Genomic DNA, 25,027 nt, shown 5'->3' on the forward strand with positions numbered 1-25,027 from the left:
GGCCTAAACCCTAAGAAGAACAAGTAACAGAAGAAGAAGTCCTACCAACTTATGGGGACCCCGTCCGATGGGGCCACAAGTGACACAAAGGATTAAAATAAAGCAGGATCCAGACACACGCCAAAACTGATGACGTCGCAGATTTTCGAAAATTGCGCTAGCATGATGACGTGGCAGGCTGTACGGCGCGATTTGCGCTGGCTGATGACATGGCAACTATACGGACTTCCGTGATTTACACTGGCAGCTTTTTCGCTTTGCTTTTGGACCAGATGCTTTTGAGTTTGAAGGCTTTTTACTGTAACTGCTTTTTAGGCCAAGGGCCTTTAAATATAAGGTTAGGGCTCAAGTGGAGAAATTGAAGCTAAGCTAGCCACGGAGCAAACTAAGAAAGTGGTACCCCTCATTGGTGCACTTCCAGTGACTATACAAGATTATCATGGAAAAGCTGATTTCCACATTATGAAGTTGCGCAATTGCGACGTTCTCTTGGGCATGCCCTGGCACGACAAGAATGATGCAACTCTCCACATCCTGAACCGAACCGAACCAAATGATGCAAAAGGGCAAGCCCGTTGCCCTCAAAGTTCGATTGTCCGAACAAAACCCTGAATGACCTCTCTAGTTGTTTTCTAGTTAGATACTTTTGAACATTGTTTGAGAAAGTATTGTTTACACTTTGTTTGAAATGGATGCTATCTGTTTTAAACCTGTCTTGGTGCCGATTTGAAATGTTTGACTCTGGTTTCAATACTGGTTTCATTGATTGGTGATTTTTACTCCCAAGTGGAGAAGTGAGAAATACTGTTTTCGTATTGTTTGAACCTAGCAACGACGCAGGCCGATGTCTGGGGAGCGTTTCATTGTATGCTAGAAAACCTCCGAACGACGCAGGCCGATGCCTGGGGAGCGTTCGGTTGTATGCTTGAACCTCTGAGCGACGCAGACTGCGGTCTGGGGAGCGTTTGGTTGTACAGTCCTCTGAGCTCATGGCCCGGACCTTTTTAGGTTATTTGCGGGAGGAGTGACGAGGTAGTCGTTCAGTAGCTTCATACCGCAGACTGTTTGTCCCAGGGGAGTGCTCAGCGGCGCTGTTTGTTGTGTCTTGTAGCATGCATATGTGAGCATTTGTGTTGCATTGTGATGTGTCAATTACTGAATATTCCTAATTGGATGAAATTGCCTGGGTATGTAATTTTAGTGCATCAAGACACCCGTGGAAGATCAGTACGGTCTGGGTGTGACGGATAATTTTACTATCAAGAGTTTCGATCTGGACGAAAGGAGAAGCTAACTCCTAGATCAAAAGAGCAAAAAGGAGAAGCTAACTCCTTAATAAAAAGAGCACAGTCCCTCGAAATGTCCCTCGAAAAAAAATTTGCGCTAACTTCAGTTGTTTTGCAGATATGTTGTAATCGTGAACGATTACTCTCTTTCAAGAAGGGGAGATGTAACAAACTACTGACGTGTCAAAGCCTAAAGAATGGAGCCAACTTACAGATGTCGGTCGAGGGGCCTAAACCCTAAGAAGAACAAGTAACAGAAGAAGAAGTCCTACCAACTTATGGGGACCCCGTCCGATGGGGCCACAAGTGACACAAAGGATTAAAATAAAGCAGGATCCAGACACACGCCAAACCTGATGACGTCGCAAATTTTCGAAAATTGCGCTAGCATGATAACGTGGCATGCTGATTTCCACATTATGAAGTTGGGCAATTGCGATGTTCTCTTGGGCATGCCCTGGCACGACAAGAAGGATGCAACTCTCCACGTCCAGAACCGAACCATCATCGTGATGCAGAAGGGCAAGCCTGTTGCCCTCAAAGTTCGATTGTCCGAACAAAACCTTGAATGACCTCTCTAGTTGTTTTCTAGTTAGATACTTTTGAACATTGTTTGAGAAAGTATTGTTTACACTTTGTTTGAAATGGATGCTATCTGTTTTAAACCTGTCTTGGTGCCGATTTGAAATGTTTGACTCTGGTTTTAATACTGGTTTCATTGATTGGTGATTTTTACTCCCAAGTCGAGAAGTGAGAAATATTGTTTTGGTATTGTTTGAACCTAGGAACGACGCAGGCCGATGCCTGTTGAGCGTTTGGTTGTATGCTTGAACCTCCGAGCGACGCAGACTGCGATCTGGGGAGCGTTTGGTTGTACAGTCCTCTGAGCTCATGGCCCGGACCTTTTTAGGTTATTTGTGGGAGGAGTGACGAGGTAATCGTTGAGTAGCTTCATACCGCAGACTGTTTGTCTCAGGGCAGTGCTCAGCGGCGCTGTTTGTTGTGTCTTGTAACATGCATATGTGAGCATTTGTGTTGCATTGTGATGTGTCAATTACTAAATATTCCTAATTGGATGAGATTAGCTGGGCATGTAATTTTAGTGCATCAAGACACCCGTGGAAGATCGGTACGGTCTGGGTGTGATGGCTTAGTTTACTACGCCGGAATATCAAGAGTTTTGAAGCAGCCGAAAGGAGAAGGTAACTCCTTGATCAAAAGAGCAGAAAGGAGAAGCTAACTCCTTAATAAAAAGAGCACAGTCCCTCGAAATGTCCCTCGGAAATTCTTTTGAGCTAACTTGAGTTGTTTTGCAGATATGTTGTAATCGTGGACGATTACTCTCTTTCAAGAAGGGGAGATGTAACAAACTACTGACGTGTCAAAGCCTAAAGAATGGAGCCAACTTACAGATGTCGGTCGAGGGGCCTAAACCCTAAGAAGAACAAGTAACAGAAGAAGAAGTCCTACCAACTTATGGGGACCCCGTCCGATGGGGCCACAAGTGACACAAAGGATTAAAATAAAGCAGGATCCAGACACACGCCAAAACTGATGACGTCGCAGATTTTCGAAAATTGCGCTAGCATGATGACGTAGCAAGCTATACGGCACGATTTGCGCTGGCTGAAGACGTGGCAGCTATACGGATTTCCGTGATTTACACTGGCAGCTTTTTGGCTTTGCTCTTGGACCAGATGCTTTTGAGTTTGAAGGCTTTTTACTGTAACTGCTTTTTAGGCCAAGGGCCTTTAAATATGAGGTTAGGGCTCAGGTGGAGAAATTGAAGCTTAGCTAGCCACAGGGCAAACTCAGAAAGTGGTACCGCTCATTGGTGCACTTCCAGTGACTATACAAGATTATCATGGAAAAGCTGATTTCCACATTATGAAGTTGGGCAATTGAGACGTTCTCTTGGGCATGCCCTGGCATGACAAGAATGATGCAACTCTCCACATCCTGAACCGAACCGAACCAAATGATGCAAAAGGGCAAGCCCGTTGCCCTCAAAGTTCGATTGTCCGAACAAAACCCTGAATGACCTCTCTAGTTGTTTTCTAGTTAGATACTTTTGAACATTGTTTGAGAAAGTATTGTTTACACTTTGTTTGAAATGGATGCTATCTGTTTTAAACTTGTCTTGGTGCCGATTTGAAATGTTTGACTCTGGTTTCAATACTGGTTTCATTGATTGGTGATTTTTACTCCCAAGTGGAGAAGTGAGAAATACTATTTTGGTATTGTTTGAACCTAGCAACGACGCAGGCCGATGCCTGGGGAGCGTTTTATTGTATGCTAGAAAACCTTCGAATGACGCAGACTGATGCCTGGGGAGCGTTTGGGTGCATGCTTGAACCTCCAAGCGACGCAAACTGCGGTCTGGGGAGCGTTTGGTTGTACAGTCCTCTGAGCTCATGGCCCGGACCTTTTTAGGTTATTTGCGGGAGGAGTGACGAGGTAGTCGTTGAGTAGCTTCATAGCGCAGACTGTTTGTCCCAGGGAGTGCTCAACGGCGCTGTTTGTTGTGTCTTGTAACATGCATATGTGAGCATTTGTGTTGCATTGTGATGTGTCAATTACTGAATATTCCTAATTGGATGAGATTGCCTGGGTATGTAATTTTAGTGCATCAAGACACCCATGGAAGATCAGTACGGTCTGGGTGTGATGGCTAATTTTACTACGCCGGAATATCAAGAGTTTCTATCTGGACAAAAGGAGAAGCTAACTCCTTGATCAAAACAGCTGAAAGGAGAAGCTAACTCCTTGATCAAAAGAGCAGAAAGGAGAAGCTAACTCCTTAATAAAAAGAGCACAGTCCCTCGAAATGTCCCTCGAAAATTTTTTTGAGCTAACTTGAGTTGTTTTGCAGATATGTTGTAATCGTGGACGATTACTCTCTTTCAAGAAGGGGAGATGTAACAAACTGCTGACGTGCCAAAGCCTAAAGAATGGAGCCAACTTACAGATGCCGGTCGAGGGGCCTAAGCCCTAAGAAGAACAAGTAACAGAAGAAGAAGTCCTACCAACTTATGGGGACCCCGTCCGATGGGGCCACAAGTGACACAAAGGATTAAAATAAAGCAGGATCCGGACACACGCCAAAACTGATGACGTCGCAGATTTTCGAAAATTGCACTAGCATGATGACGTGGCAGGCTGTACGGCGCAATTTGCGCTGGCTAATGACGTGGCAGCTATACGGATTTCCGTGATTTACACTAGCAGCTTTTTGGCTTTGCTTTTGGACCAGATGCTTTTGAGTTTGAAGGCTTTTTACTGTAACTACTTTTTAGGCCAAGGGCCTTTAAATATGAGGTTAGGGCTCATTCTCTGGCATGCTTCCCGAAGAAGGTGCAGTGTTTGGAGTACCGGCTTGTACTGTGTTGATGCAATATAAAGAAATATCGAAAGGGGCGCCAAGGTTTCGGGCCAACACTCTCTGGGGTGGAATTCCGCCACTCCGTGTCGCGTGTCGTCTCTCTCTATTTCAATTGTTATTGAAGTGCTAAAAATTTGCTCAGTCTCTTCTTTTCTATTGGCACATGGTGCCCGTCTTATGACACAAGTTCAAGAATTACAACCCTTTAGATGCAAAGTGGATGACTAGTCAGATCTCAAGGACTACCCAGACATCTTGCACAGTTATGTTGACACTCTACAGTTGAGGTCAATTGTTTAGAACCAAGAGGGATGTAACAATGTCAGTTTTTGTAAATAATTAAATTATTTATTAGAAATGAGATGGGGTCCTTAGAACAGTGATCCTAAGGATAGATCAGTTAAATTATTTGTGCGGGGCCAAATGGCCGGACAAGTGCGACCAAGTAATGCTGGAGCAGTGCCGGTACGACTATGTGTTGGGGAGCAACTAACGTTTTCATAAACAGCATTCATGTGTGCAGTTGTGAGTTAAATTGCACATTTCATTAATAGCTTAGGAACTTTTAAAGTTTTCAAATGTGAAAGTTGAAGGGTTAGAGTTTTTAATGAGAAAGTGTGCCAAGTGGTCCACTTTCCCATGCAATCTCACTCTCTCTTGCTCTCTCACCTTCCCTCATCTCCTAGTGTCCCCCCTTCCTGCTAGAGTCATAAAAGTGGAGCCTCTCCCCGTCTTCACAAGTTGGCAGTGCCCCTCCCCCCCCCCCCCCCCCCCCAAACAAAATGCGAGCGTGCTCTACGCGTTGGAGCCCTCCATTGAAGCTTGAGAGCAGCCCCTTGCGACGTATATGGTTGCTTCGTGCTCCCATTGTCTAGAACAAGGGCTATCACAATCATAGCCACCTTTTAAAGAAGATTCGTCGCGAGAAGTTGCAACAGGCACTCTCTCCGTAGAGTACGGTGGCTGTAAATTCTCTGTTTTCAGCCCCTAATCACCTCTATTTCAGCGGAGCACTCAAAGAATTTCACTCCTCCCTATCTATCCTACGTCTACGCAAGGTTTGGTGTGATTCCATCGCAAACAAGGTCTCCGTTTCGGTGTAGGAGCGCGCACAGGTAAGAATTTCTAGTTATGTGCAGAAAATTACAGCAAGCATATGTGCGTGCATTTTGCTTGTTTCTCTCTTGAGTTCGATGCATGAATGATTGTGCATGAAGGGCAACACATAGCGAAAGATAGCTCTCCGTTGAGAGAGCTTCCGACAAGCTGTGTGGAAGATAGACTTTCCTTGTGAAAGCTTTGTTAGATTATTCATCTCCAGATGCTTCGCACACTGCTCCTCACCACTCACGTACACTGGCCCTTTGGTTGTGGGTTGGCCACCCGTACACCTGTTGGATAGGGATCTCAAGCACACTTAGGGTTGTTCGGCACATTTCCCACTTCAAATCTGTTTTGGTCACATATTTCCCCATTTATATTGGAGGGTCATATTTTTAGGTCATTGGGCTATATTGAGGATTATTGCCCGACCAACCCCTATTCTCCTATATATAGGAGGGGGGGCACCCTCATTGTATTGTCTCATCATCATGTAGAGTTTGCCATCTAGAGTTATTGGGCTGCCAGTCAGTCTTTCCACCATCTGTCTCCTGTCATGTCTCTTCTCTCTCTCTTGTGCCATTGTCTCTTTCTCTCTCTCACCTTCCGCTGCACACTCTGACATGGTATCAGAGCACAAGGGTGCTAGATTTGCCATCGCCATCAGCGAGGAGGCTGTTGCGAGGAGTTTCATCGCGAAGAAGTGCCTTTCCTCCACCATCGTTTTTTCCTGGCAGCAGAGTTTTTGCTCTCGGCCCTAGCGTTTTGTGAATTGAGGCCTCTTCTGCTCTCCTCTCCATCACCAACCTCCTCCCCTCCACCAGCGCTTTCCTCTCACACACCTCTGGCTGCCAGCGTTTTTTGGCTAACTTGCATTTTTGATACAGCTAGCGTTTTTGCAGCAAAGGGAGATCTCCTACACCTAGCGTTTTCAGCTTGGTCACCTCAGTGATTGGATGCCTTTCTTCCTTGCCGGATCTACACCTCCTTGGCAACCTGAGGCTTCTTCCATTGTTGCCCGTACCAACTTTTGGACCTTCTACTTCAGATTTGGGACTGTTTTGCTGATTTTCAGCCGATTATTTAGTGCCCCTCCCGTCCTCTTGCCCCAAGCTCCGGCATCCAGTGCCTTTTGACACTAAGTGGACTGCTGAATACCCTATTTACAGCAGCGTTTTTCAGCCTCTTTTTGCTGCGTTTTTTGGCATGGACAGCACCTTACCTTAATGTTAGGTGCAGCAGAATGAATGCTTGCGCTTTGCTCAAGATGAGTGCTCCGAACTGTGCTCAAGGTTCCGTTTTGTTCTTATGGAAGCTAGAGTCTTCCGTTCTTAATGAGAGAATGCTATGATCACAAACAAGTGAATGGACACTGTGCGTGCAAGTGTATGAGACTGAGAGATAGAGAGAGATGAGAGATACGACACCAGAGACGTTGTAAAACCCTCCTCCGAAGGCCCCACTCTCGTCGACGAGAGTGGTCTACTTATTGATTGCACAAAGTGGTACAATGACGATGCAATGGACTGATGCAACCTGGGACTATGCCAATGACGACGATGGTGATGACGACGACGACTTTAGGGCTGAAATCTGTGATCTTCTATCTGCTGAAATTCGTGACTGTTTCGGTGGTTGAAAATGACTGTTTTGGCTGCGTTTTCGAGGGCTGAATTTAGAGATCCTCTGCAACCAACTAGGGTTGGATCTGCTATCGTGTGGAATGCTGAAAAACACTGAACATCTGCTGCATTTATGGCTGAAACCAAAAACGTTGGGCTGCCTTTGTAGCGTTAGTAGAACGCTATGCAAATATGGGACTGCTGCTATTGTTGATGAAAACGCTGGGGTTCTGAGAATGGCTGACGATCATGGGACTCTGCAAACGCCAGGAGTTGGGGACTGCTCGTGAAGACCAAAACGCTAGGGATGGGGAAGTGTTGAGGGTGTCCAACAACGCTAGGCTATGGGAAGCTTGGCGCTTGAGGGTTCTTGCTGAGAAGAATGCCTGTTGAGCCGGAAGCTCCTGCTGCCTCTTCTGCCAGAAAGTGCTAACTTGGGTTTGCTTATATATTAACTTAGCAAAATTGCCCTACCTACTTTTGTTGGAAAGTCACTTAAAAATAATAAGTGAAAAATACCAAAAATAGGGAAAATAGGCTAAATGCACTAGAAAATTCCCCTAACTGATTCTAATGGATTCTGATGGAAATTCTGATGATCATGCTGTGTGCAACCAGAGGATATGCATCTACACTAAGTGACTGGGCATGCACGGTCAAGGAATACTCACAAAAAGTGCTAGATCACTTCTAATCTAGACTGACTAAACCCTGATCATGCTGTAGCTTGTCCACAGACACATAGGGTTGGATGTGTCACGTGACATCCCCTCCTTTTCAAAGTGAGGTACTGGTACCGAACTGTATGGCGTCGAGGGAGATAGCCAATAGCATCCAGAATCCTGGAAGGGACTCTTCGCCGGCCCACTCTGATGTGTAGGTCGGTCGTGCAATACTTGAACTTCATAAAAGTCTGCAACCCTTGCTTCTTTGGGCCACGCCGAAAGCGACACAAAGTCTTCTGTGGCTCCTTCGATGCTTCAACTTCGTCGAGTATCCTACTTCTTTCATCTTCAAGAATCTCCATGGCTGAAAATTCCTGAAACAATTTCCAACACAAAACCATGAACATACCCATTCTATGTAAAGTGAAGGGAAAAAATCTTGTCGTCTCTAAAGACTGTGTATGCAATGTAGATGAACATAGAGACGGAGTGACAACCCCTACTTACATAGTGAAGACCTGTCACAAGACGGGCACCACGTGCCAATAGAAAAGAACAGACTGAGCAGACATTTAGCACTTCATTAACAACTGAACCAAAAGAGAGATGACACGCAACACGGAGTAGCGGAATTCCACCCCAGAGAGTATTGGCCCCAAACCTTAGCGCCCCTTTCAGTATTTCTTTATATTACTGCCGATTCACAAAGTACAACAACCGGGGAGCACCTGCTTTGCAATCTGCGCGCTAAAGAGTGCCAGAGAGGGTCCCAAGGCTCATATTTAAAGGCCCAAAGCCTAAAAGCATCAAATATGAAAAGCTGACCCCAAAAAGTCACTTTCCTAAAATTTTGGGATTTCCCTAAAAATCTGCCGCGAATTCTGGAGCGTCCGCACAGGTGCCACATCATCATATTTTGATGTGCAAAGTCTTTTGAGCGTATTCTGCTTTATTTTTAATGCCTTTATGTCACTTGGGGCCCCATCAGACGGGGTCCCTATAAGTTGGCAAGACTTCTTCTTCTGTTACTTGTTCTTCTTAGGGTTTCTAGAATTAGGGTTTGCAGGTTTTAGGGTTAGGGTTTCCAAAATTAGGGTTTCAACAGTTGGGTTTTTGGCAAAAATTAGGGTTAGGGTTTCTGCTCTCGGGCAACCACGTCATCTGTAAGTTGGCTCCATTCTTTAGGCTTTGACACGTCAGCAGTTTGTTACATCTCCCCTTCTTGAAAGAGAGTAATTGTCCGCGATTACAGCATATCTGCAAAACAACTCAAGTTAGCTCAAAAATTTCCGAGGGACAATCAATTCGCTCTTTTTATGAAGGAGTTAGCTTCTCCGTTCTGCTCTTTCGATCAAGGAGTTAACTTCTCCTTTCGGCTGTTTTGATCAAGGAGTTAGCTTCTCCTTTCGGCTGTTTTGATCAAGGAGTTAGCTTCTCCTTTCGTCCACATCGGAACTCTTGATATTCCGGCGTAGTAAAATTAGCCATCACACCCAGACCGTACTGATCTTCCACGAGTGTCTTGATGCACTAAAATTACATGCCCAGGCAATCTCATCCAATTAGGAATATTCAGTGGTTGGCACATCACAATGCAACACAAATGCACACATATGCATGTTACAAGACATAGAAACATAAAGCCACTGATGAACACTCCTCCCGCATAACCTAACAAGGTCCGGGCCGGGAGATATTCAAGGACTCCCTCATCATTCCTCCTGCATAACCTAAAAAGATCCGAGCCGGGAGATATAGAGGCCTTTTACAACCAAACGGCCCCCTGACCGCAGCTTGCGTCGTTTGGAGGTGCTGAGAATAACCACTGCTCAGACTTCTTAATACTCCTCCCGCATAACCATCCAGGTCCGGGCCGGGAGTCACAACAACAATTATTTTACAAGCATACAATCAAACGCTCCCCAGGCATCCGCCTGCGTCGTTCAGAGATTTTCAAACATACAACGAAACGCTCCCCAGGCATCGGCCTACGTCGTTCTGAGGTTCAAACAATAGCAAAACAATATTTCTCACTTCTCCACCCGGGAGTAAAATCACCAATCATTGAAACCAATATCAAACCAGAGTCAAACAATTCAAATCGGCACCAAAACAGGTTCAAAATAGATACCATCCATTTCAAACAGGATCACCAAACAAGATCAAACAAAACTCAAACTTAAAAAGCAATCTCGACATCAGTCGAGCTCGAAAAGTCGATTGACTTTCCATCCTGAAACCTGCACCAAAAATTAGGGTTAGGTTCATTCCATAAGGTCGTAGCCGAGCACAGCATGGTCCATCAGCTCTTGGACAAACAGTGTTTTCGTTAGCGACAATGGTAGTCCCAAGATAGCAATCGCACTGGATCTCCAAGGTCATCTGCTCGTGAAGAGACATCTACTGAGAGATGTCAAGAAATTTCAAGTTATAATCTGCTAGGGTTTCCATGCCAAGCATTTCAGGATACCCCACTCTGCCAAAAGTTGCACTCCGAAGGAAGATGTCAGAAACCATATAACTTCGGGCAAAATTTTTTGTTTTTTCTTAAAAGCTTGCCAAGTACTTGGAGTATGCTGCTTCGTAGCTGTCGACATCAACATCTGCATGGCACTACTTCTGAGAAAAACAGTGTCTTGAAACAAATCTGGATCCTTCTCTTGCAAGTGATCTTAATTGGCTTATGCCCTGTAAGACATGAGCGGTGAAGACGGGAGCACGCCCGATGCGCGATGAAGTATGGGTGGGAGTGGCTAATAGGTCCGGGTTGGGAGTGGCTAATAAGTCCGGGTTGGGAGTGGCTAATAAGTCTCGAATAAAGCTCTATCTGCTCTTTTGTAGGACCCGTATGCTTTCAAAAAAGCACACGCCTGATGCTCTGATACCACTGTCACAAGGCGGGCACCACGTGCCAATAGAAAAGAATAGACTGAGCAAACTTTTAGCACTTCATTAACAACTGAACTGAAAGAGAGAGACGACACGCAACACGGAGTGGCGGAATTCCACCCCAAAGAGTATTGGCCCCAAACCTTGGCACCCTTTTCGGTATTTCTTTATATTACTGCTGATTCGCAAAGTACAACAGCCGAGGAGTACCTGCTCTGCAATCTGTGTGCTAAAGAGTGCCAGAGAGAGCCCCCAAGGCTCATATTTAAAGGCCAAGCTGACCCCAAAAAATCACTTTCCTAAAATTTCGGGATTTTCCTAAAAATCCGCCACGAATTCCAAAACGTCCGTACAAGGTGCCACATCATCATATTTTGATGTGCAAAGTCTTTTGAGCGTGTTCTGCTTTATTTTTAATACCTTTATTTCACTTGGAGCCCCATCGGACGGGGTCTCCATAAGTTGGTAGGACTTCTTCTTCTGTTACTTGTTCTTCTTAGGATTTTTAGAATTAGGGTTTGCAAGTTCTAGGGTTAGGGTTTTCAAAATTAGGGTTTCATCAGTTAGGGTTTCTGACAGAAATTAGGGTTAGGATTTCTGCTCTCGGGCAGCCACGTCATCTGTAAGTTGGCTCCATTCTTTAGGCTTTGACACGTCATCAGTTTGTTACAAGACCTCTTGGATGATCCTTGCTTTGCTGGTCTATTCCGCGGCTATGACTTCTACAACACCGGTATTTCTTCCCGATGCATCCTCCCAACCGTCCTTAACCTTACCACATTCCATTACTTTCCCACGGGGGGGATTCTCCTATGTTGCGTGTCTTCACGACTTGCACTTGCAGACTCTCTCTTAGATTTTTTGTCCAGACCCCGGTGATGGATGTGCTCCTACAGGTTGACTTTCCCCAAGATCTCCTCCGACTCTTTTGTCCAATATTGTGTGTCTGCCATGGAACGACATATCATATTGCAACTTATATATACACTTGAGACGACTCCTCCCTCGGAAGATTGCAGATAATACGATCTCTACATGGATGGATTGCTTATCCTATCCTCTTGTCTACTATGGTGGACGATCACCTGTTTTGGTCACATATTCCCCCATTTATATTGGAGGGTCATATTTTTAGGTCATTGGGCTATATTGAGGATTATTGCCCGACCAACCCCTATTCTCCTATATATAGGAGGCGGGGCACCCTCATTGTATTGTCTCATCATCATGTAGAGTTTGCCATCTGGAGTTATTGGGTTGCCAGCCTTTCCATCATCTGTCTCCTGTCATGTATTCTCTCTCTCTCTCTCGTGTCATTGTCTCTCTCTCTCTCACCTTCCGTTGCACACTCTGACAAGCTTCCCACAAGACTTGCAAAAGAGGGAAAGTCCTCTTAGCAGAAAGAGAGTGGAAACACTCTCTCAGTCAGTAGTTAGATCAAAACACAGAAGAATAGAGGACGGGCGATGTCTCATTCCTGTGCTTGTAAAGATTTTCCATAGTAATAAAGATATTCTCTTTATGGGGGGGGACCAGCCTAGCTTCGGTCCCCAATGATGTGTCAAGCTACTCTCTCTCCCTCACCAAATTCTCTTGAGTATATGAATTGCAATTTAAAACTTAGTTTACACTTAAGGGAAGGTTGTTAAACTTTCCCATAGATTTTACGGCCCTTTCAAAATTACAGATAAAAAGTCAATGAAGTGACTTTTAGATTTGATTTGCCTTCTCATTGGCGCATCCATAATGCTTTTCATGTAAGTCTCCTCCCACCATATGTTGGTCCTTCTCTAGTGGTTCCTGTACAAGAAGATCCTCCATAAGTCGAAGAGACTGAGGAAATCCTTCAACTAGAACAGATAATACACCACTCAGAGAGACAACTAAAGTCAGGGAGACTACATCAAAAGTATTTAGTCAAGTTTAAGAATAAAACCCTTTTAGATGCAAAGTGGATGACTCGATCAGACCTCAAGGATTACCCAGACATCCTACACAATTATGTTGACGCTCTACAGTTGAGGTCAATTGTTTAGAACCAAGAGAGATGTAACAATGTCACTTATTGTAAATAATTAATTTCTTTATTAAAAAAATAGTTATTTATTTAGTTGTGTGCACATCAAAATAGAGCTAGTTGTCACAAGCGTGTGACTACTATCTATCCTTTTTGTTGATTTCTTTCTTATTATCTATTTACTTTCACTTTTTGGAAACACCCCTCGGGAAATCTAACTGCCCTGCATTGCATAGCTAGTGTGGAACTGTTCAGAGGGAGTCCAGGCCTGAGGGCAAGAGAGCACTAAGGTTGGACAAGGACTATGGTTAGCCAAGTGGGGTCATTGACTAGCCCCTTTGCTACAGAGGCTACATTTCAGTTCTGGATGTGGCCGCAGTGTACAAAGAGGGTCGGATGACCTAGAAAGATACAATGGCAGCATCTCCTAAAATTTAGGGAACTGCTATTTTGAGACCTGAAAATGTGTTGACATCATTACCTCCGGAATGACAAGGGGAACATTTTCTTACTCTGCCGTTAAGTCAACTGGGCAACCGGTTGGGATATTTTTAGACGGCAACCCCGAAACAGGAAAATGCTTATAAATGTGCCAAGTGGCACCTTCTGGTGCACTTGCCTCATGCAACAAGAAGTGGCGCTGAATTTAGGAGGGGGAGAGCCTCATTTTCAGATTTGTCACAGGTTAAGAGCTATGGAGTGCTTGCTTTCCCTCTTATGCACAGTGCGGTGCCAGGAGTGATGCCCTGCACGCTACGCACTGTCCTCTCTCCCCCCTTTGGCAGTATGTTATGCCCCTCTAGTGGGCTCCTCATTTGACCAATGTACAGTTGTGTGGGTTCATGCGCGATTGCCGAGGCAAGAGCCTCTTGCACAGGTACTGGATTAGCTAGCGGCTAATCCCCCCGCAGGTACAGGTGAATTCGGAGAGGTTTCACGCCAGAAATCTCGTCCGATTCAAAGGGCAAGTAGCCCTACAGGTGCGGGAGCTCAAGGACTTGCTAAGGATGCGACCGGCACGCGAAACGGAGCCCGAGACAGTAAATTACAGCCTGCTGTGTATTTTTGCAGGTTTAGGGTTTTGGCCCTAAACGGACCCTAATACCCCCAGGAGGTTCGGGGACGCAAGGGGACCGCTGTACAAGTGATCTGGCGCATTTTCAGGGCTGAAAACAGAGAATTCAGCGTGCTGCAGATTCTTGCCAGGTATTGCAAAGTGCCCGTATGCGTCGGGAAAGTCATTTAATGCGTGGGAATACTGACCGTGAAGGGTTCTAGTACAGTTATGCTGCCGAAATCGGGCTGGAACAGTGGAAATTCAGCCGAGTTTGTGCGGGGCAGCTTGTAGGGAACCACAGCGTTTATTCCCTCTTTTGAACAATAAAGAAATACCGAAAGGGGCGCCTAAGTTAGGGGCCAATCTGGTGTCTGTCTACTCATACAGGTGCAATCTAGCAGCCTGTATCCCTCTCCCCTTTGTTGTGTCTTGAAAGTACAGGTAAAATAGACGACTAATAATGGGTGAAAGCTAAATCAAGGTTTGAAGTAAAGTCTACCGCCCTTTTTGGATTGAACAGGCCGGTTTCACTAGTAGTACTAGGGCCTCAAGTGTGCATGAATGCAACATAGAAAACCTTAGCGGGACTCTAGCAAAAATATACCCTGAAGCCCTAGTGATTGGGAAATCGGCCTTTATAAAGGGGTAGACAATAGCCTCAGATTCCAAGCCAGAAAATTATGAGCGTCAATGCAAGCACAAGAATGAGATGGGGTCCTTAGAATAGTGACCTAAGGCCTATGATTATTTTCAAGAAAAGGCCTTAGGATAAGTCAATTAAATTATTTGTGTCGGGCCAAATGGCCGAACAAGTGTGAACAGGTAATGCCAAAGCAATGCCGGTACGGCATTGTGCTAGGGAGCATCGTTGTCGACGTCGTCGTCATCAAGTACCACAACATTTAGAAGCATTGTACCAGACCTTTGTGCAATCTAAAGCAAATACCTCTCTAGCAATAGAGAGGGGGGGCCTTGGAGGGGGGTTTGCGACCCCATCTGGTGTCATCTCTCTCTCTCTCTCTCTCTCTCTCTCTCTCTCTCTCTCTCTCTCTCTCTCTCTAGCACTCTCGACGCTATTCTCTCACAGTTTCCACTCTTTGTTTTAGTCATTGCACAGTCTCTCTCTAAGGAAGGCTCTCCCTTCCTCTAAGTAAAAGGAATCTTGAGCACTCAATGATCACTCAATCTGAGCTTGCACCATCATTCACTTCCATTGCACATTACACCTAGGCTGGAACAAGAGGATAGTGCTATGCCTCTGACTAAGATGCCAACAGGACAAGGTACCCATGTCTGTCTTAGCAAGGGATTGCCACCACAAGGATACCACCATCATCTGCAAACCTCCCCTGGCTGCCCACCAAAAACGTTGGGGACTGCCTGGGAAAACGTTGGGGTTGCGAAGGAAAAACGCTAGAGCTGTTGGTGGTGAAAACGCTAGGATTGCCTGTTGGTGACCTCCTCATGCTACCCCCTAGGGTGCCCATGAGAGGGCGCCCCTGAATTGGGGTTGAATGCACTGCAGAATGTGATCCCCCTTGGCTGCCTATATAGGCCTATGCTCAGCCTGCCCAACCCACACCTCCAACCCCACGACTTGGTAAATAGGGGAAAAATAGGGAGCAAGTGGGGGGACGGTTAAGGAGCGAGCTCAACGAAGCGAGCTTTGGAGCGAGCTTTTTTTTTTTTCATCCCACCATCACTACCTCCCATTGCCGCCCCTTAGCAACCATCAACACCCACCACCCTAGCCCACCACTGGTGGTTAGTGCTGCTAACTTACTACCACCATGTGCCGCCCCTACTCCTACCACCACCGCCCATTGCCGGCCCTCCCTCCAGTGGAGTAGCCAAGGACCTCTCTCTCTCTCTCTCTCTCTCTCTCTCTCTCTCTCTCTCTCTCTCTCTCTCTCTCTCTCTCTCTCTATATATATATATATATATATATATATATATATCCTCCTATCCTACTCTCCCTATCCCTTCCTCTCTCTCTCTCTCTCCCCCCCTCCCCCCCTTGCCACCACTCTCCCCACCCCCTATTCCCTCTCTCTCTTTACTCTCACCACACCACCCCTCGAGTCCCTCCAACCCTAGAGAGAAATGAAACGAAATGGAATGAATTGTTGTATTAACTAAAATGGAATGAAATGCTATATTAAGAATTTTCATAAGGCAAAAGTGACCTATGAGACCAAACTGATACAGTCTTGGTGGATCTAATACAATACATGGGTACAAAGGAAAATGAGAGAGAAAGAAGGGAGAGAGAGAGAGAGAGAGAGAGAGAGAGAGAGGGGGGGGGGGGGAAGGGAGGGGCCAACCGGAGAGGGAGAGGTAGATAGATAGATTTTATTATCGTCCTCGGACATCAAATATGACATATGGGAATAAAGTTACATGTGATGTAGTATTTGTGTCGCTGATGAGTGATTCTTGATGGTCCAAAATTGTGGTGATGAGAGTCGCAATGGAGAGCCCACACTATGGCTGGGAGAGGAAAATGTGTAGGTCTAGGTCATGGCTAAAAATGTGAAGGAAGTAAGTTTGCATGTGACCAAAAGCTAAGCACTCTAGAAGTGTGTGGTACTCAGACTCTCGAACTTGCAGTGAGAGAGAGAGAGAGAGAGAGAGAGAGAGAGAGAGAGAGAAGGGGAGAGGGGGGGGGAGAGACTGTGAGAGGGGGAGAGTGGAGTGTAGTATCTTTTTTTTTTTTTTAAGGGAAAGAAAGGGAGTGCAAGGGGTGCTTAGCATAGTTACTCGGAACGGGAACGGGAACGGGAGGGTCCGGAACAGGATGGGAACAGGGAGGGGGGGGGGGGGGGGGGGGGCGGAACGGGAACAAGGCCAGGGCCGGAACGGTCCACCTAAAGTAAGGCTTGAATTACCTCCATTCAGCTTAGTCCCAAATAAACTCCTAAACAACCCCAAAACTGCTCCCAAATCTGCCCCCTAACCTGCCCTCAAACTGCACCAAATACGTTCCCTGAACAGCCCCAAATCTACCCCCAAAAGCCCACTTTTTTTCCCCCAAATGCCTACTTTTGCCCGTTCCGCCCCACGTTTCGTTGCTCCGCCTCGTTCCCCCCATTCCGGAACATCGTCGGAACACCGTTCCGGAACGGCGTTCCGTTCCCATCTCCGTTTCAAGAACGATACTCGTCCGGAACGCCATTTCCGAACCTTTGGGCCGTCTTCCCCCCGTTCCCTGTTACACTGGTGCTTAAGCCAAAAAAAAAAAAGAAAAAAAAAGTCATCCAAAGCAATAGCGACTTTTTTTTTCTTTTTTTTGGCCTAAGCACCCTTTGCACTCCCTTTCTTTCCCTTTAAAAAAAAAAGATACTACACTCCACTCTCCCCCTCTCATAGTCCCCCCCCTCGCCCGCCCAACCCTTCCCTTGCCTTGCGGACCTCTCTCTCTCTCTCTCTCTCTCTCTCTCTCTCTCTCTCTCTCTCTCTCTCTCATTTTATTTTGTACCCAGACATTGTATTAGATCCACCAAGAATGTATCAGTTTGGTCGCATGGATCATTTAGCCTTTTGAAGACAGTTAGCATAGCATTTCATTTCATTTCTCATTGAGATTGGAGGGACTCAAGCGACAGTGTGAGAGGAGGCAAAGAAAGAAAAAAGAAGGATGCAGTGGGCGAGAGATCAATAAGGGGGGGGGGGGAGATAGAGAGAGAGAGAGACTAGTTACCGAAGAGGGACTTTGGCTATGTTACCACAGATTGCTTGGCAGGGGGATCCTCAGACACGTGATGAAATCTTCTCAGTCATCACTAGCATTGCACTCTGGAATGTTTGGAGAGCTCGTTGTCTTCATTTTCTCAGTGCGGCACCTCAGCTCCTTCCGGATATCCTCACTGCCATTTGGCTGGACATCATTCACACCCTCATTTGGCAGTCGGATTCTTCCTCAGGTACATCTAGAGCAGCCGAGGCTCATCGATTTGATTTCCTTCGGCGTTGGGCAAGATCTCCACTCTTCTTCACACTTACAGGTGGACAGATTACATGGCATTATGCGCCTCCTCAGTGGTTCCTCCTCCACTCATCATACAGACCACCATGAGATTATTCTAGTCGAGTTGTCACTATAGTGGCTCTCAACCTTACATTCAACTTGTACACCCCACGTGATAAGCTATTTTGGCATCCGCTGGGGATTATCTTGTACTCAGTAATATACAGCCCTGATTTTTCCAAAAAAAAAACAAAAAAAACAAAAAAACAAAAAAACAAAAGGAAAAAAAAAAGAGAGAGGGAGAGAGAGAGAGAGAGAGACAGTGTAACAGGGAACGGGCGGAACATAGCCCAAACGTTCCGAAACGGCGTTCCGGACGAGTCCCGTTCTCGGAGTCGGGAACGAAACACCGTTCCGGAACGAGGTGTAACCGGAACGGGGGGGAACGAGGCGGAACGTAAAGCGGAATGGCGGAACGGGCAAAAGTAAGCATTTGGGGGCAGATTTGGGGTTGTTTGGGGGACATATTTGGGGCAGTTTGAGGGCAGATTTGGGGGCAATTTTGGGATTGTTTAAGAGTTGATTTGGGACTAAGCTGAATGGAGGTAATTCAAGCCTTACTTTAGTCAACCATTGCGAGCCCCCCTTCTCCTCCCCATTCTCGTCCCGTTCGGGACCCTCCCGTTCTCGTTCCAGGTAACTATGGAGAGAGAAAAGAGGGGGACAAAATTGTGAGGGAGAGGTGTGAAGTGTATTGTTTTTTTTTTGTTAAAGAAAGACGGGCTCACCCTGTACAACCCCCGCTCCCTCTCTTTCTCTCTCCTAGTGTCCTACTCTCTCTCCACCTGCCACCCCTCTTCTCTTTAGCTCTCTCCCTCCCAATCACCCCCCCTCTCTCTTCCCCTCCCGCTATCACTCTCTCTCTCCCCCCCTCTCTCCCTCTTACAAAAAAAGGGAGGCACTAGAGATATTGCTAGTGCTTTATTTTTTTTAAATAGCTCTCTCTCTCTCTCTCTCTCTCTCTCTCTCTCTCTCTCTCTCTCTCTCTCTCTACCCTTGCCAACCTTCCCTCGTCCTAGTGTGTGTGTGTGAGAGAGAGATAGAGAGAGAGTACCCTTGCCACTCTTCCCTATCGTCCTAGTGTGTGTGTGTGTGAGAGAGAGAGAGTGGGAAGACAGGGGGGGGGGGAGAGGGGTGGAGCTCACTCCAGGAAGGGAGGGAAGGCAAGGGGGGGAGGGGGAGAGAGAGAGAGAGAGAGAGAGAGAGAGAGAGAGGGGGGGGGGGGGGGGGGGGGGGAACAACGAGAGACTCACGCAGAGGGAAGACAGCACGAGAGAGGGGGGGTGAGAGAGAGAGAGAGAGAGAGAGAGAGAGAGAGAGAGGGGGGGGGGATAGGGAGGGGTTATAAAGTGACTAAGAAAAGAGAGAGGAAGAAGGGAGTAGGAGATAAGAGGAATTTAGGGAAGGAATGGTGGTTTCTAGAGGAGGAGCTGAAGGAAGGGAAGGTGGTTAGAGGAGTAGATGGAGAGAGGAGGTGGAGGAGAGGAAGGATTTTGGAGGAGGAGGCTGAGGAGCAGGAGGAGGAGGAAGGGAAGAGGAGGAAGCACATGGGCGGCAAGAGGAGGAAGGGGAGGTAGGGAGGGCAGCACTCCAAAAAAAAAAAAAAAGCTCGCTCCAAAGCTCGCTCAAAGACCTAACTCAGCAAATGGAAAGAGCCAAAACCCAAGCTAAACATAGCAAACATGGCCCGACATGAGAGACCTACCTCACACAAGTCTGGCACAGCCACAAAACAGCCCTCATTCCCTAGCACCTATCCTTCGGAGAAACTGGGACCGACTGAATGAACCAAGAGAGATGCCCAAACTCTAACAGGGGGGAGGGGGGAAGAGGGCCTTGGGTGCCAAGGCTGGCAGGCAGTGCACGTTCTTTCCCTAGCATTTGTGCTTAGTTCCATTGGCGTTTTTCAGATCAGCACTATCGTTCTTAGAGGGCAACAATGGCAGTGCATGGAGATCCTCTTACGATGCAGTATCCTCCTCGGGGCAACCTTACATACGCTACATGATCATGCAGTGATAAAGTTTTTCATTTAAGATCTACATCCAGATCTACATCTAGCGAGGAGGAAATACACCAGATATGTACTCTTAGGACATGTTAGAGGTAGTACCGATGTTGAACTTGTGTCACTGGTCTCATGGCTAGATGCACAAGAGCAGAGGGCAGTAGCAATAGCAGTTGTGTGGAGAGCCTTTCCTCTCTCTCTCTCTCTCTCTCTCTCTCTCTCTCTCTCTCTCTCTCTCTCTCTCTCTCTCAAATGTCCAATCTCTTTCTCCACACATGCCTTGTTCATGTATGTGGCATTGCAAGTGTTCTCTTCTGTCAGAGAATCTTATCAAAGTCAAGCCAAATCAAAGTTGGCGTGTCTGCCGGAATTGAGACCAGTTCTTGTCTTCATTGCATCTTCCATGCCTATTCTGACACATTCGGGTATTACTTTTGTCACGTGACACATCCAACCCTATGTGTCCGTGGAAAAGCTACAACATGACCAGGTTTCAGTTCAATCAAGTCAATCTAGAATAGGAAGTGATCTGGCACTTTTATGAGTCTGTTCGCAGACCGTGCATGCCCAGACACTTAGATTAGATGCATATCCTCTAGTTGCACACAGCATGATCATCAACATTCCCATCAAATTCCATCAGGATCATTTTACACGACGGAAGACCTATTTTCCCTATTTTTGAAATTTTTCACTTATTATTTTTAAGTGACTTTTGTTGGGAACTGGGTAGGGCAATTTGCATAAGATAATATATAAGCCAACCAGAGCTAGCACTTTTTGGCAGAAGAGGCAACAGGAGAATTGCTCAACCTTCTCAAGCAAGACTACCCCTAAGAACATGGCGTTTTCACCCCAGAACCCCTAGCCTTTCAGCCTTGGAGACTTGGCGTTTTTCAGGCCTAAAAGCCAGCGCTTTCAGCCTGCATGGTGGTGGTTTCAACCAAGCAGATCAGCATTTTTAGACCCCTCAAATCCAACGTTTGTACACCAGTGGAACCAGCGTTTTACAGCAATATAACCAACGTTTTGCAGCAGCAAATTCAGCCATGACCAACATTTTGAAACAGCCATAAATCAGCGTTTTTGCTATCAACAGGTGGCGTTTTTGCAACAGCAGCAATTCAGCGTTCAAGCACCCGGTTTTCAGCATTAGACTCGTCCTCGTCGTCCACACCGTCGACCTCGACATCGCAGCACTTAGACTCATTGCATCATAGCCTCCCAAGCTAGCATCAGAGCCTTTTATTAGATTGTGCAATCAATAGTAGACCACTCTTGCCATCGAGAGTGGGGCCCTTGGAGGAGGGTTTTACAACATCCCTGATGTCGTATTCTCTTCCCTCTCTATCTCTCAGTCTCAGCACCTTCACTCACAATGTCCATTCAGTTTGTTTGTGCCCATCGCACTCTCTCATTAAAGAACGAAAGGCTCTCCCTTCCCTAAGTAAAAGGAACCTTGAGCATAGTTCAGAGCACTCACCTTGAGCAAAGTTCAACTTTCACTTCCGCTGCACCTTACAACTTTCTTGGTTGAACGCTTCTCGTACAAGAAGTCAAAAGGCTGAAATCCGAGAGTTTGTGCTCATGCAACCACACAGCGTTTGTCTACAAGTTTTGTGTGTACAAGTGATGCCCCAGAGTTTTGCTTTTATATGCCTAGAGGACCTTCTACAACATTGAATCCTCAAAAAGCAGAAACTCTCCAAAAATAGTTCCCCCTCCCCCTCTACTTTTTCCCTAAAAAGAGAGAAGAAAAGTGCTTATTTAATGCTATTCTAAATTCAGCTTTACAGAGAGAAAAATCGTTTAGAGAGAGGAAGTTGCAGTAGAAAAAACCAAAAATTTGCATGTAGAGAGTGAAAATTAATAAATTCTAGAGAGAGAAAACCAATGCATGTAGATGATTCCCGCTTTGTAGAGAGATTGGCATGGACCACCTTTCTAGAGAGAGAAAGTCTATGACAAGCCAAATGAACGCAATGATCAGTTGCATCTATGGCCTCCACACAAAAACCCTAACCCTAAAACCTATCACGCCATACTTGATCAGAAGAGAGGAGAAAGAGTTGAGTTGGAGCCCCCGCCTGGCGAACCCAAATCTGAGTCCACTGTTGCATGAAACCTAGTGGGATTTACAGCGAGATTCGCGACACGTTTTGAGGCTTGCTAGCATGGCAGGTTGTACAGTGGCTACTAACAAGGCAACAAGGAGGCCGGCTGCTTGTGGTCCAATTATGAAAACAGTGAATACGATTTCATGCTTCTATTCTACAAATCCTCGAGCACATCACATAGGAGCTACAAGATACCTTTAGGAAAGCCAACTATGATACAAGGCAGCTTCTCATCTCTGAGGCCTCAAGACTTTTTGGGTTCAGCTTAAGAATGTAACAATCATCCAATAAAAGCTTGAAAAGTGTCCAAAAATGAGCTTGACCACAGAATGGAAGCAATTTAGCAATCTCAGTCTTATTCCATGAGCATTTTGAACATAAAGTTAAAAATGAGCGTCATGGAGATGACATATTTGAGAAAGTCTACGAATGTAGCAAGAACTTTAGACATACACCCCCTCTCTCAATACAAATAGCTAATGCTTTACTTGTCCCCAAGACAATTGTAGGTTTGCACATTGCAAGCAATAAATAAATCGTTGTCCCTGACTTAAAATTTCTCATATTCTTCCCTGCAAAAGGTTTGATTATTATACTTAAAAAAGGTAAATTGCCTGATGACAGCCAAATTTCAAACACTGAACGACCAGAACTTAAAGCGAATATTCGGAACCATAATTTGAAAGCACTATAATACAGAGCCTAAATGACATCCTAGAAAAGCCCGACAGTACCCATTTTGGAAAGAATAAGTTCATCAAATAATATCGCCAGGCTCTTTATGAAAAAGTCCCATAAATGATCGAAACATTCAAAACAAAGAGAGAGAGAGAGAGAGAGAGAGAGAGAGAGAGAAGAGAGAGAGAATCATATTGACATCCATAGAAAGGCAAAACAACCTGCGGCACCAATCAGGTAGATCCATTTTAGACCATACCAAGAAAGCAATACCCATATTAACAATTGGAAACCCAAAAAAACATATACTCAAAGGGGGGGACAAAGGGGGGGAGGGGCAGAACAAACATAAACGACAAATATCACGTTCAGTGTACTTTACACTCCCGAAAACAATCAGAGAAACCTTCACACAAAGCCCCTATGTTTAGGTTACCCAACAAGCAGATAAGTACCTTGCTTCATATTCAAGCACCTGAACAAGCTCCTTTCCAAAATTGTCGATCCACTGAACTCTCCTTTTCTGATGTGGTGCAGAGTTGTCATTAGCAGTCCCATCATCCCCTTGCTTGCTTGGTAATTTTGGCTGCAGATTTCTGTAATCATCAGGTGCTTCCTTAACAGCAGATTTGACTTCTGTTACAGGTTCCCGAATAACATCGATATCATGCTCTCTCATGATAAAACCCTCCATTTCCGTTTTGGGTTCTTCAATTAAGCTACCATTCTCTGCATGTTTACAAAAACACTGTGTATGTCCATTGAGACACAAGCCATTCTCTTCATCTTGTGGACTAACTCCAATTGTTGCCATAACCTTTGCATTTACAGCGGGGCTATTCCGGGCCAAACTCTTTGATGTTGCCAAAGTAGTTCCACTCGCAACAAGCACATCGTGAGCTTGGCTTTCAGAGAGGGACCTCTCTCGAATACATAAGTGAGCATTCTCCTGTTGTTTGACAGACAATGGTACGCACGGTGCAACCATGCCATCCTCTCGTGAAGCACCCACGCTGATGAACCCTGGTGATTGATGCATCCACAAGAAGAGAATGCAGCAAGCAATTTTTTCTGCTTACAGGCTTTAAAGATATCTGTTGATTACCAAATGCGGCATCAATTGTCTCTGCTCAAGTATAGAAGGACCTTGCAATAGTTATGGAGACTCTGAAAAATGAGCAGAGATAAACACATTCCCTTGGAAAGGGCATGGCAAACCCCTACTTGCATCACAACACATCTGCACGAATAATGCGTGCAAGACCTGTTTTAAGAGGGGAAGAATCAGTACAATGAAAGCTTCAATAGCGGGGAGATGTTCCTCGACCTAATCTGCTGCAACATTTTCTCTGTGAGATTTACATGGCGACCTGAGGTACACGCATTGAATCTGCGAAGTGACGGTCTTGAACCCTGCCAACAAGCTAGTTTCTGGAGCTTCCCCGAAGCACAGAAAGATCGGGGGGGGGGGGGGGGGGGGGGGGGGGGGGGGGGGGGGGGTGTGGTGTGGTGTGCGCACCTCGTAGCAGCTACCGAGGTGAGAAGCTCGCTGGCACAAAGGGGGTCTCTCGTGAGAAATAGTTTAATGATTCCTTTTACGCAGATCGGAATCTCAAAGTTGAAATAGTAAGGGGTGGAGAGAGAGAGAGAGAGAGAGAGAGAGGAGGAGGAGGATTTAATGCTCAAAACGCAAGAACCCACAGAAAATAGGGTAGGATTTGGACATAAAGTATACGCCATGCTAGTGAGATATGTTTTGTCAAGATGATCTCGGCCAAGGGCAGATGTTATGTATCGCTTTTTTATACATAAAGCATGCTGGTACAAAGTGAACACATGCAATGTTAAGGCAACCCTCATAATGCATGGGTGGCAATTGCAACCACTTTAAACATTCTTGTGTTTTATTTTGTACATCAATTGTGTGGGATCTAGAAATAATTAAGGAGCTCTAAAAACCTAGAGTTTGAGTCTAGGAAAATGCGTTAGTAAGCTAAGGTGTTCAATGCAGGAAAAGAAAGCATCCATATTTGGTGGTGAAGAGTGAGGTTTGAATGAAAATGTGACTAGGTTGCCTTGTGAGGGTCTTTCGGATAGACAATGCTCACGAGAAAGATAGTGATGTGTCCTGTTTTGAACTATTAAGACTTAATATCTCTCGCTCTTTACAATGTGCCT

General features: G+C 45.8%; 1 protein-coding gene across 1 annotated transcript in view; it reads right to left on the minus strand.

The window, feature by feature from the left end:
• The window catches only part of LOC147419444 (uncharacterized), a 33,833-nt gene extending 9,528 nt beyond the window's left edge, over positions 1–24,305 (minus strand). Inside the window, exon 1 of the mRNA XM_086506082.1 lies at positions 23,305–24,305. Coding sequence (XP_086362208.1) covers positions 23,305–23,888 — 584 coding nt within the window. The 5' untranslated portion in view covers positions 23,889–24,305. The remainder of the gene's footprint in view (positions 1–23,304) is intronic.
• Between the last annotated feature and the right edge of the window lie 722 nt (positions 24,306–25,027).

The sequence above is a fragment of the Adiantum capillus-veneris genome, chromosome 29 (genome assembly GCF_014529385.1).
Source record: "Adiantum capillus-veneris isolate H3 chromosome 29, ASM1452938v2, whole genome shotgun sequence".
Lineage (NCBI taxonomy): Eukaryota > Viridiplantae > Streptophyta > Polypodiopsida > Polypodiales > Pteridaceae > Adiantum > Adiantum capillus-veneris.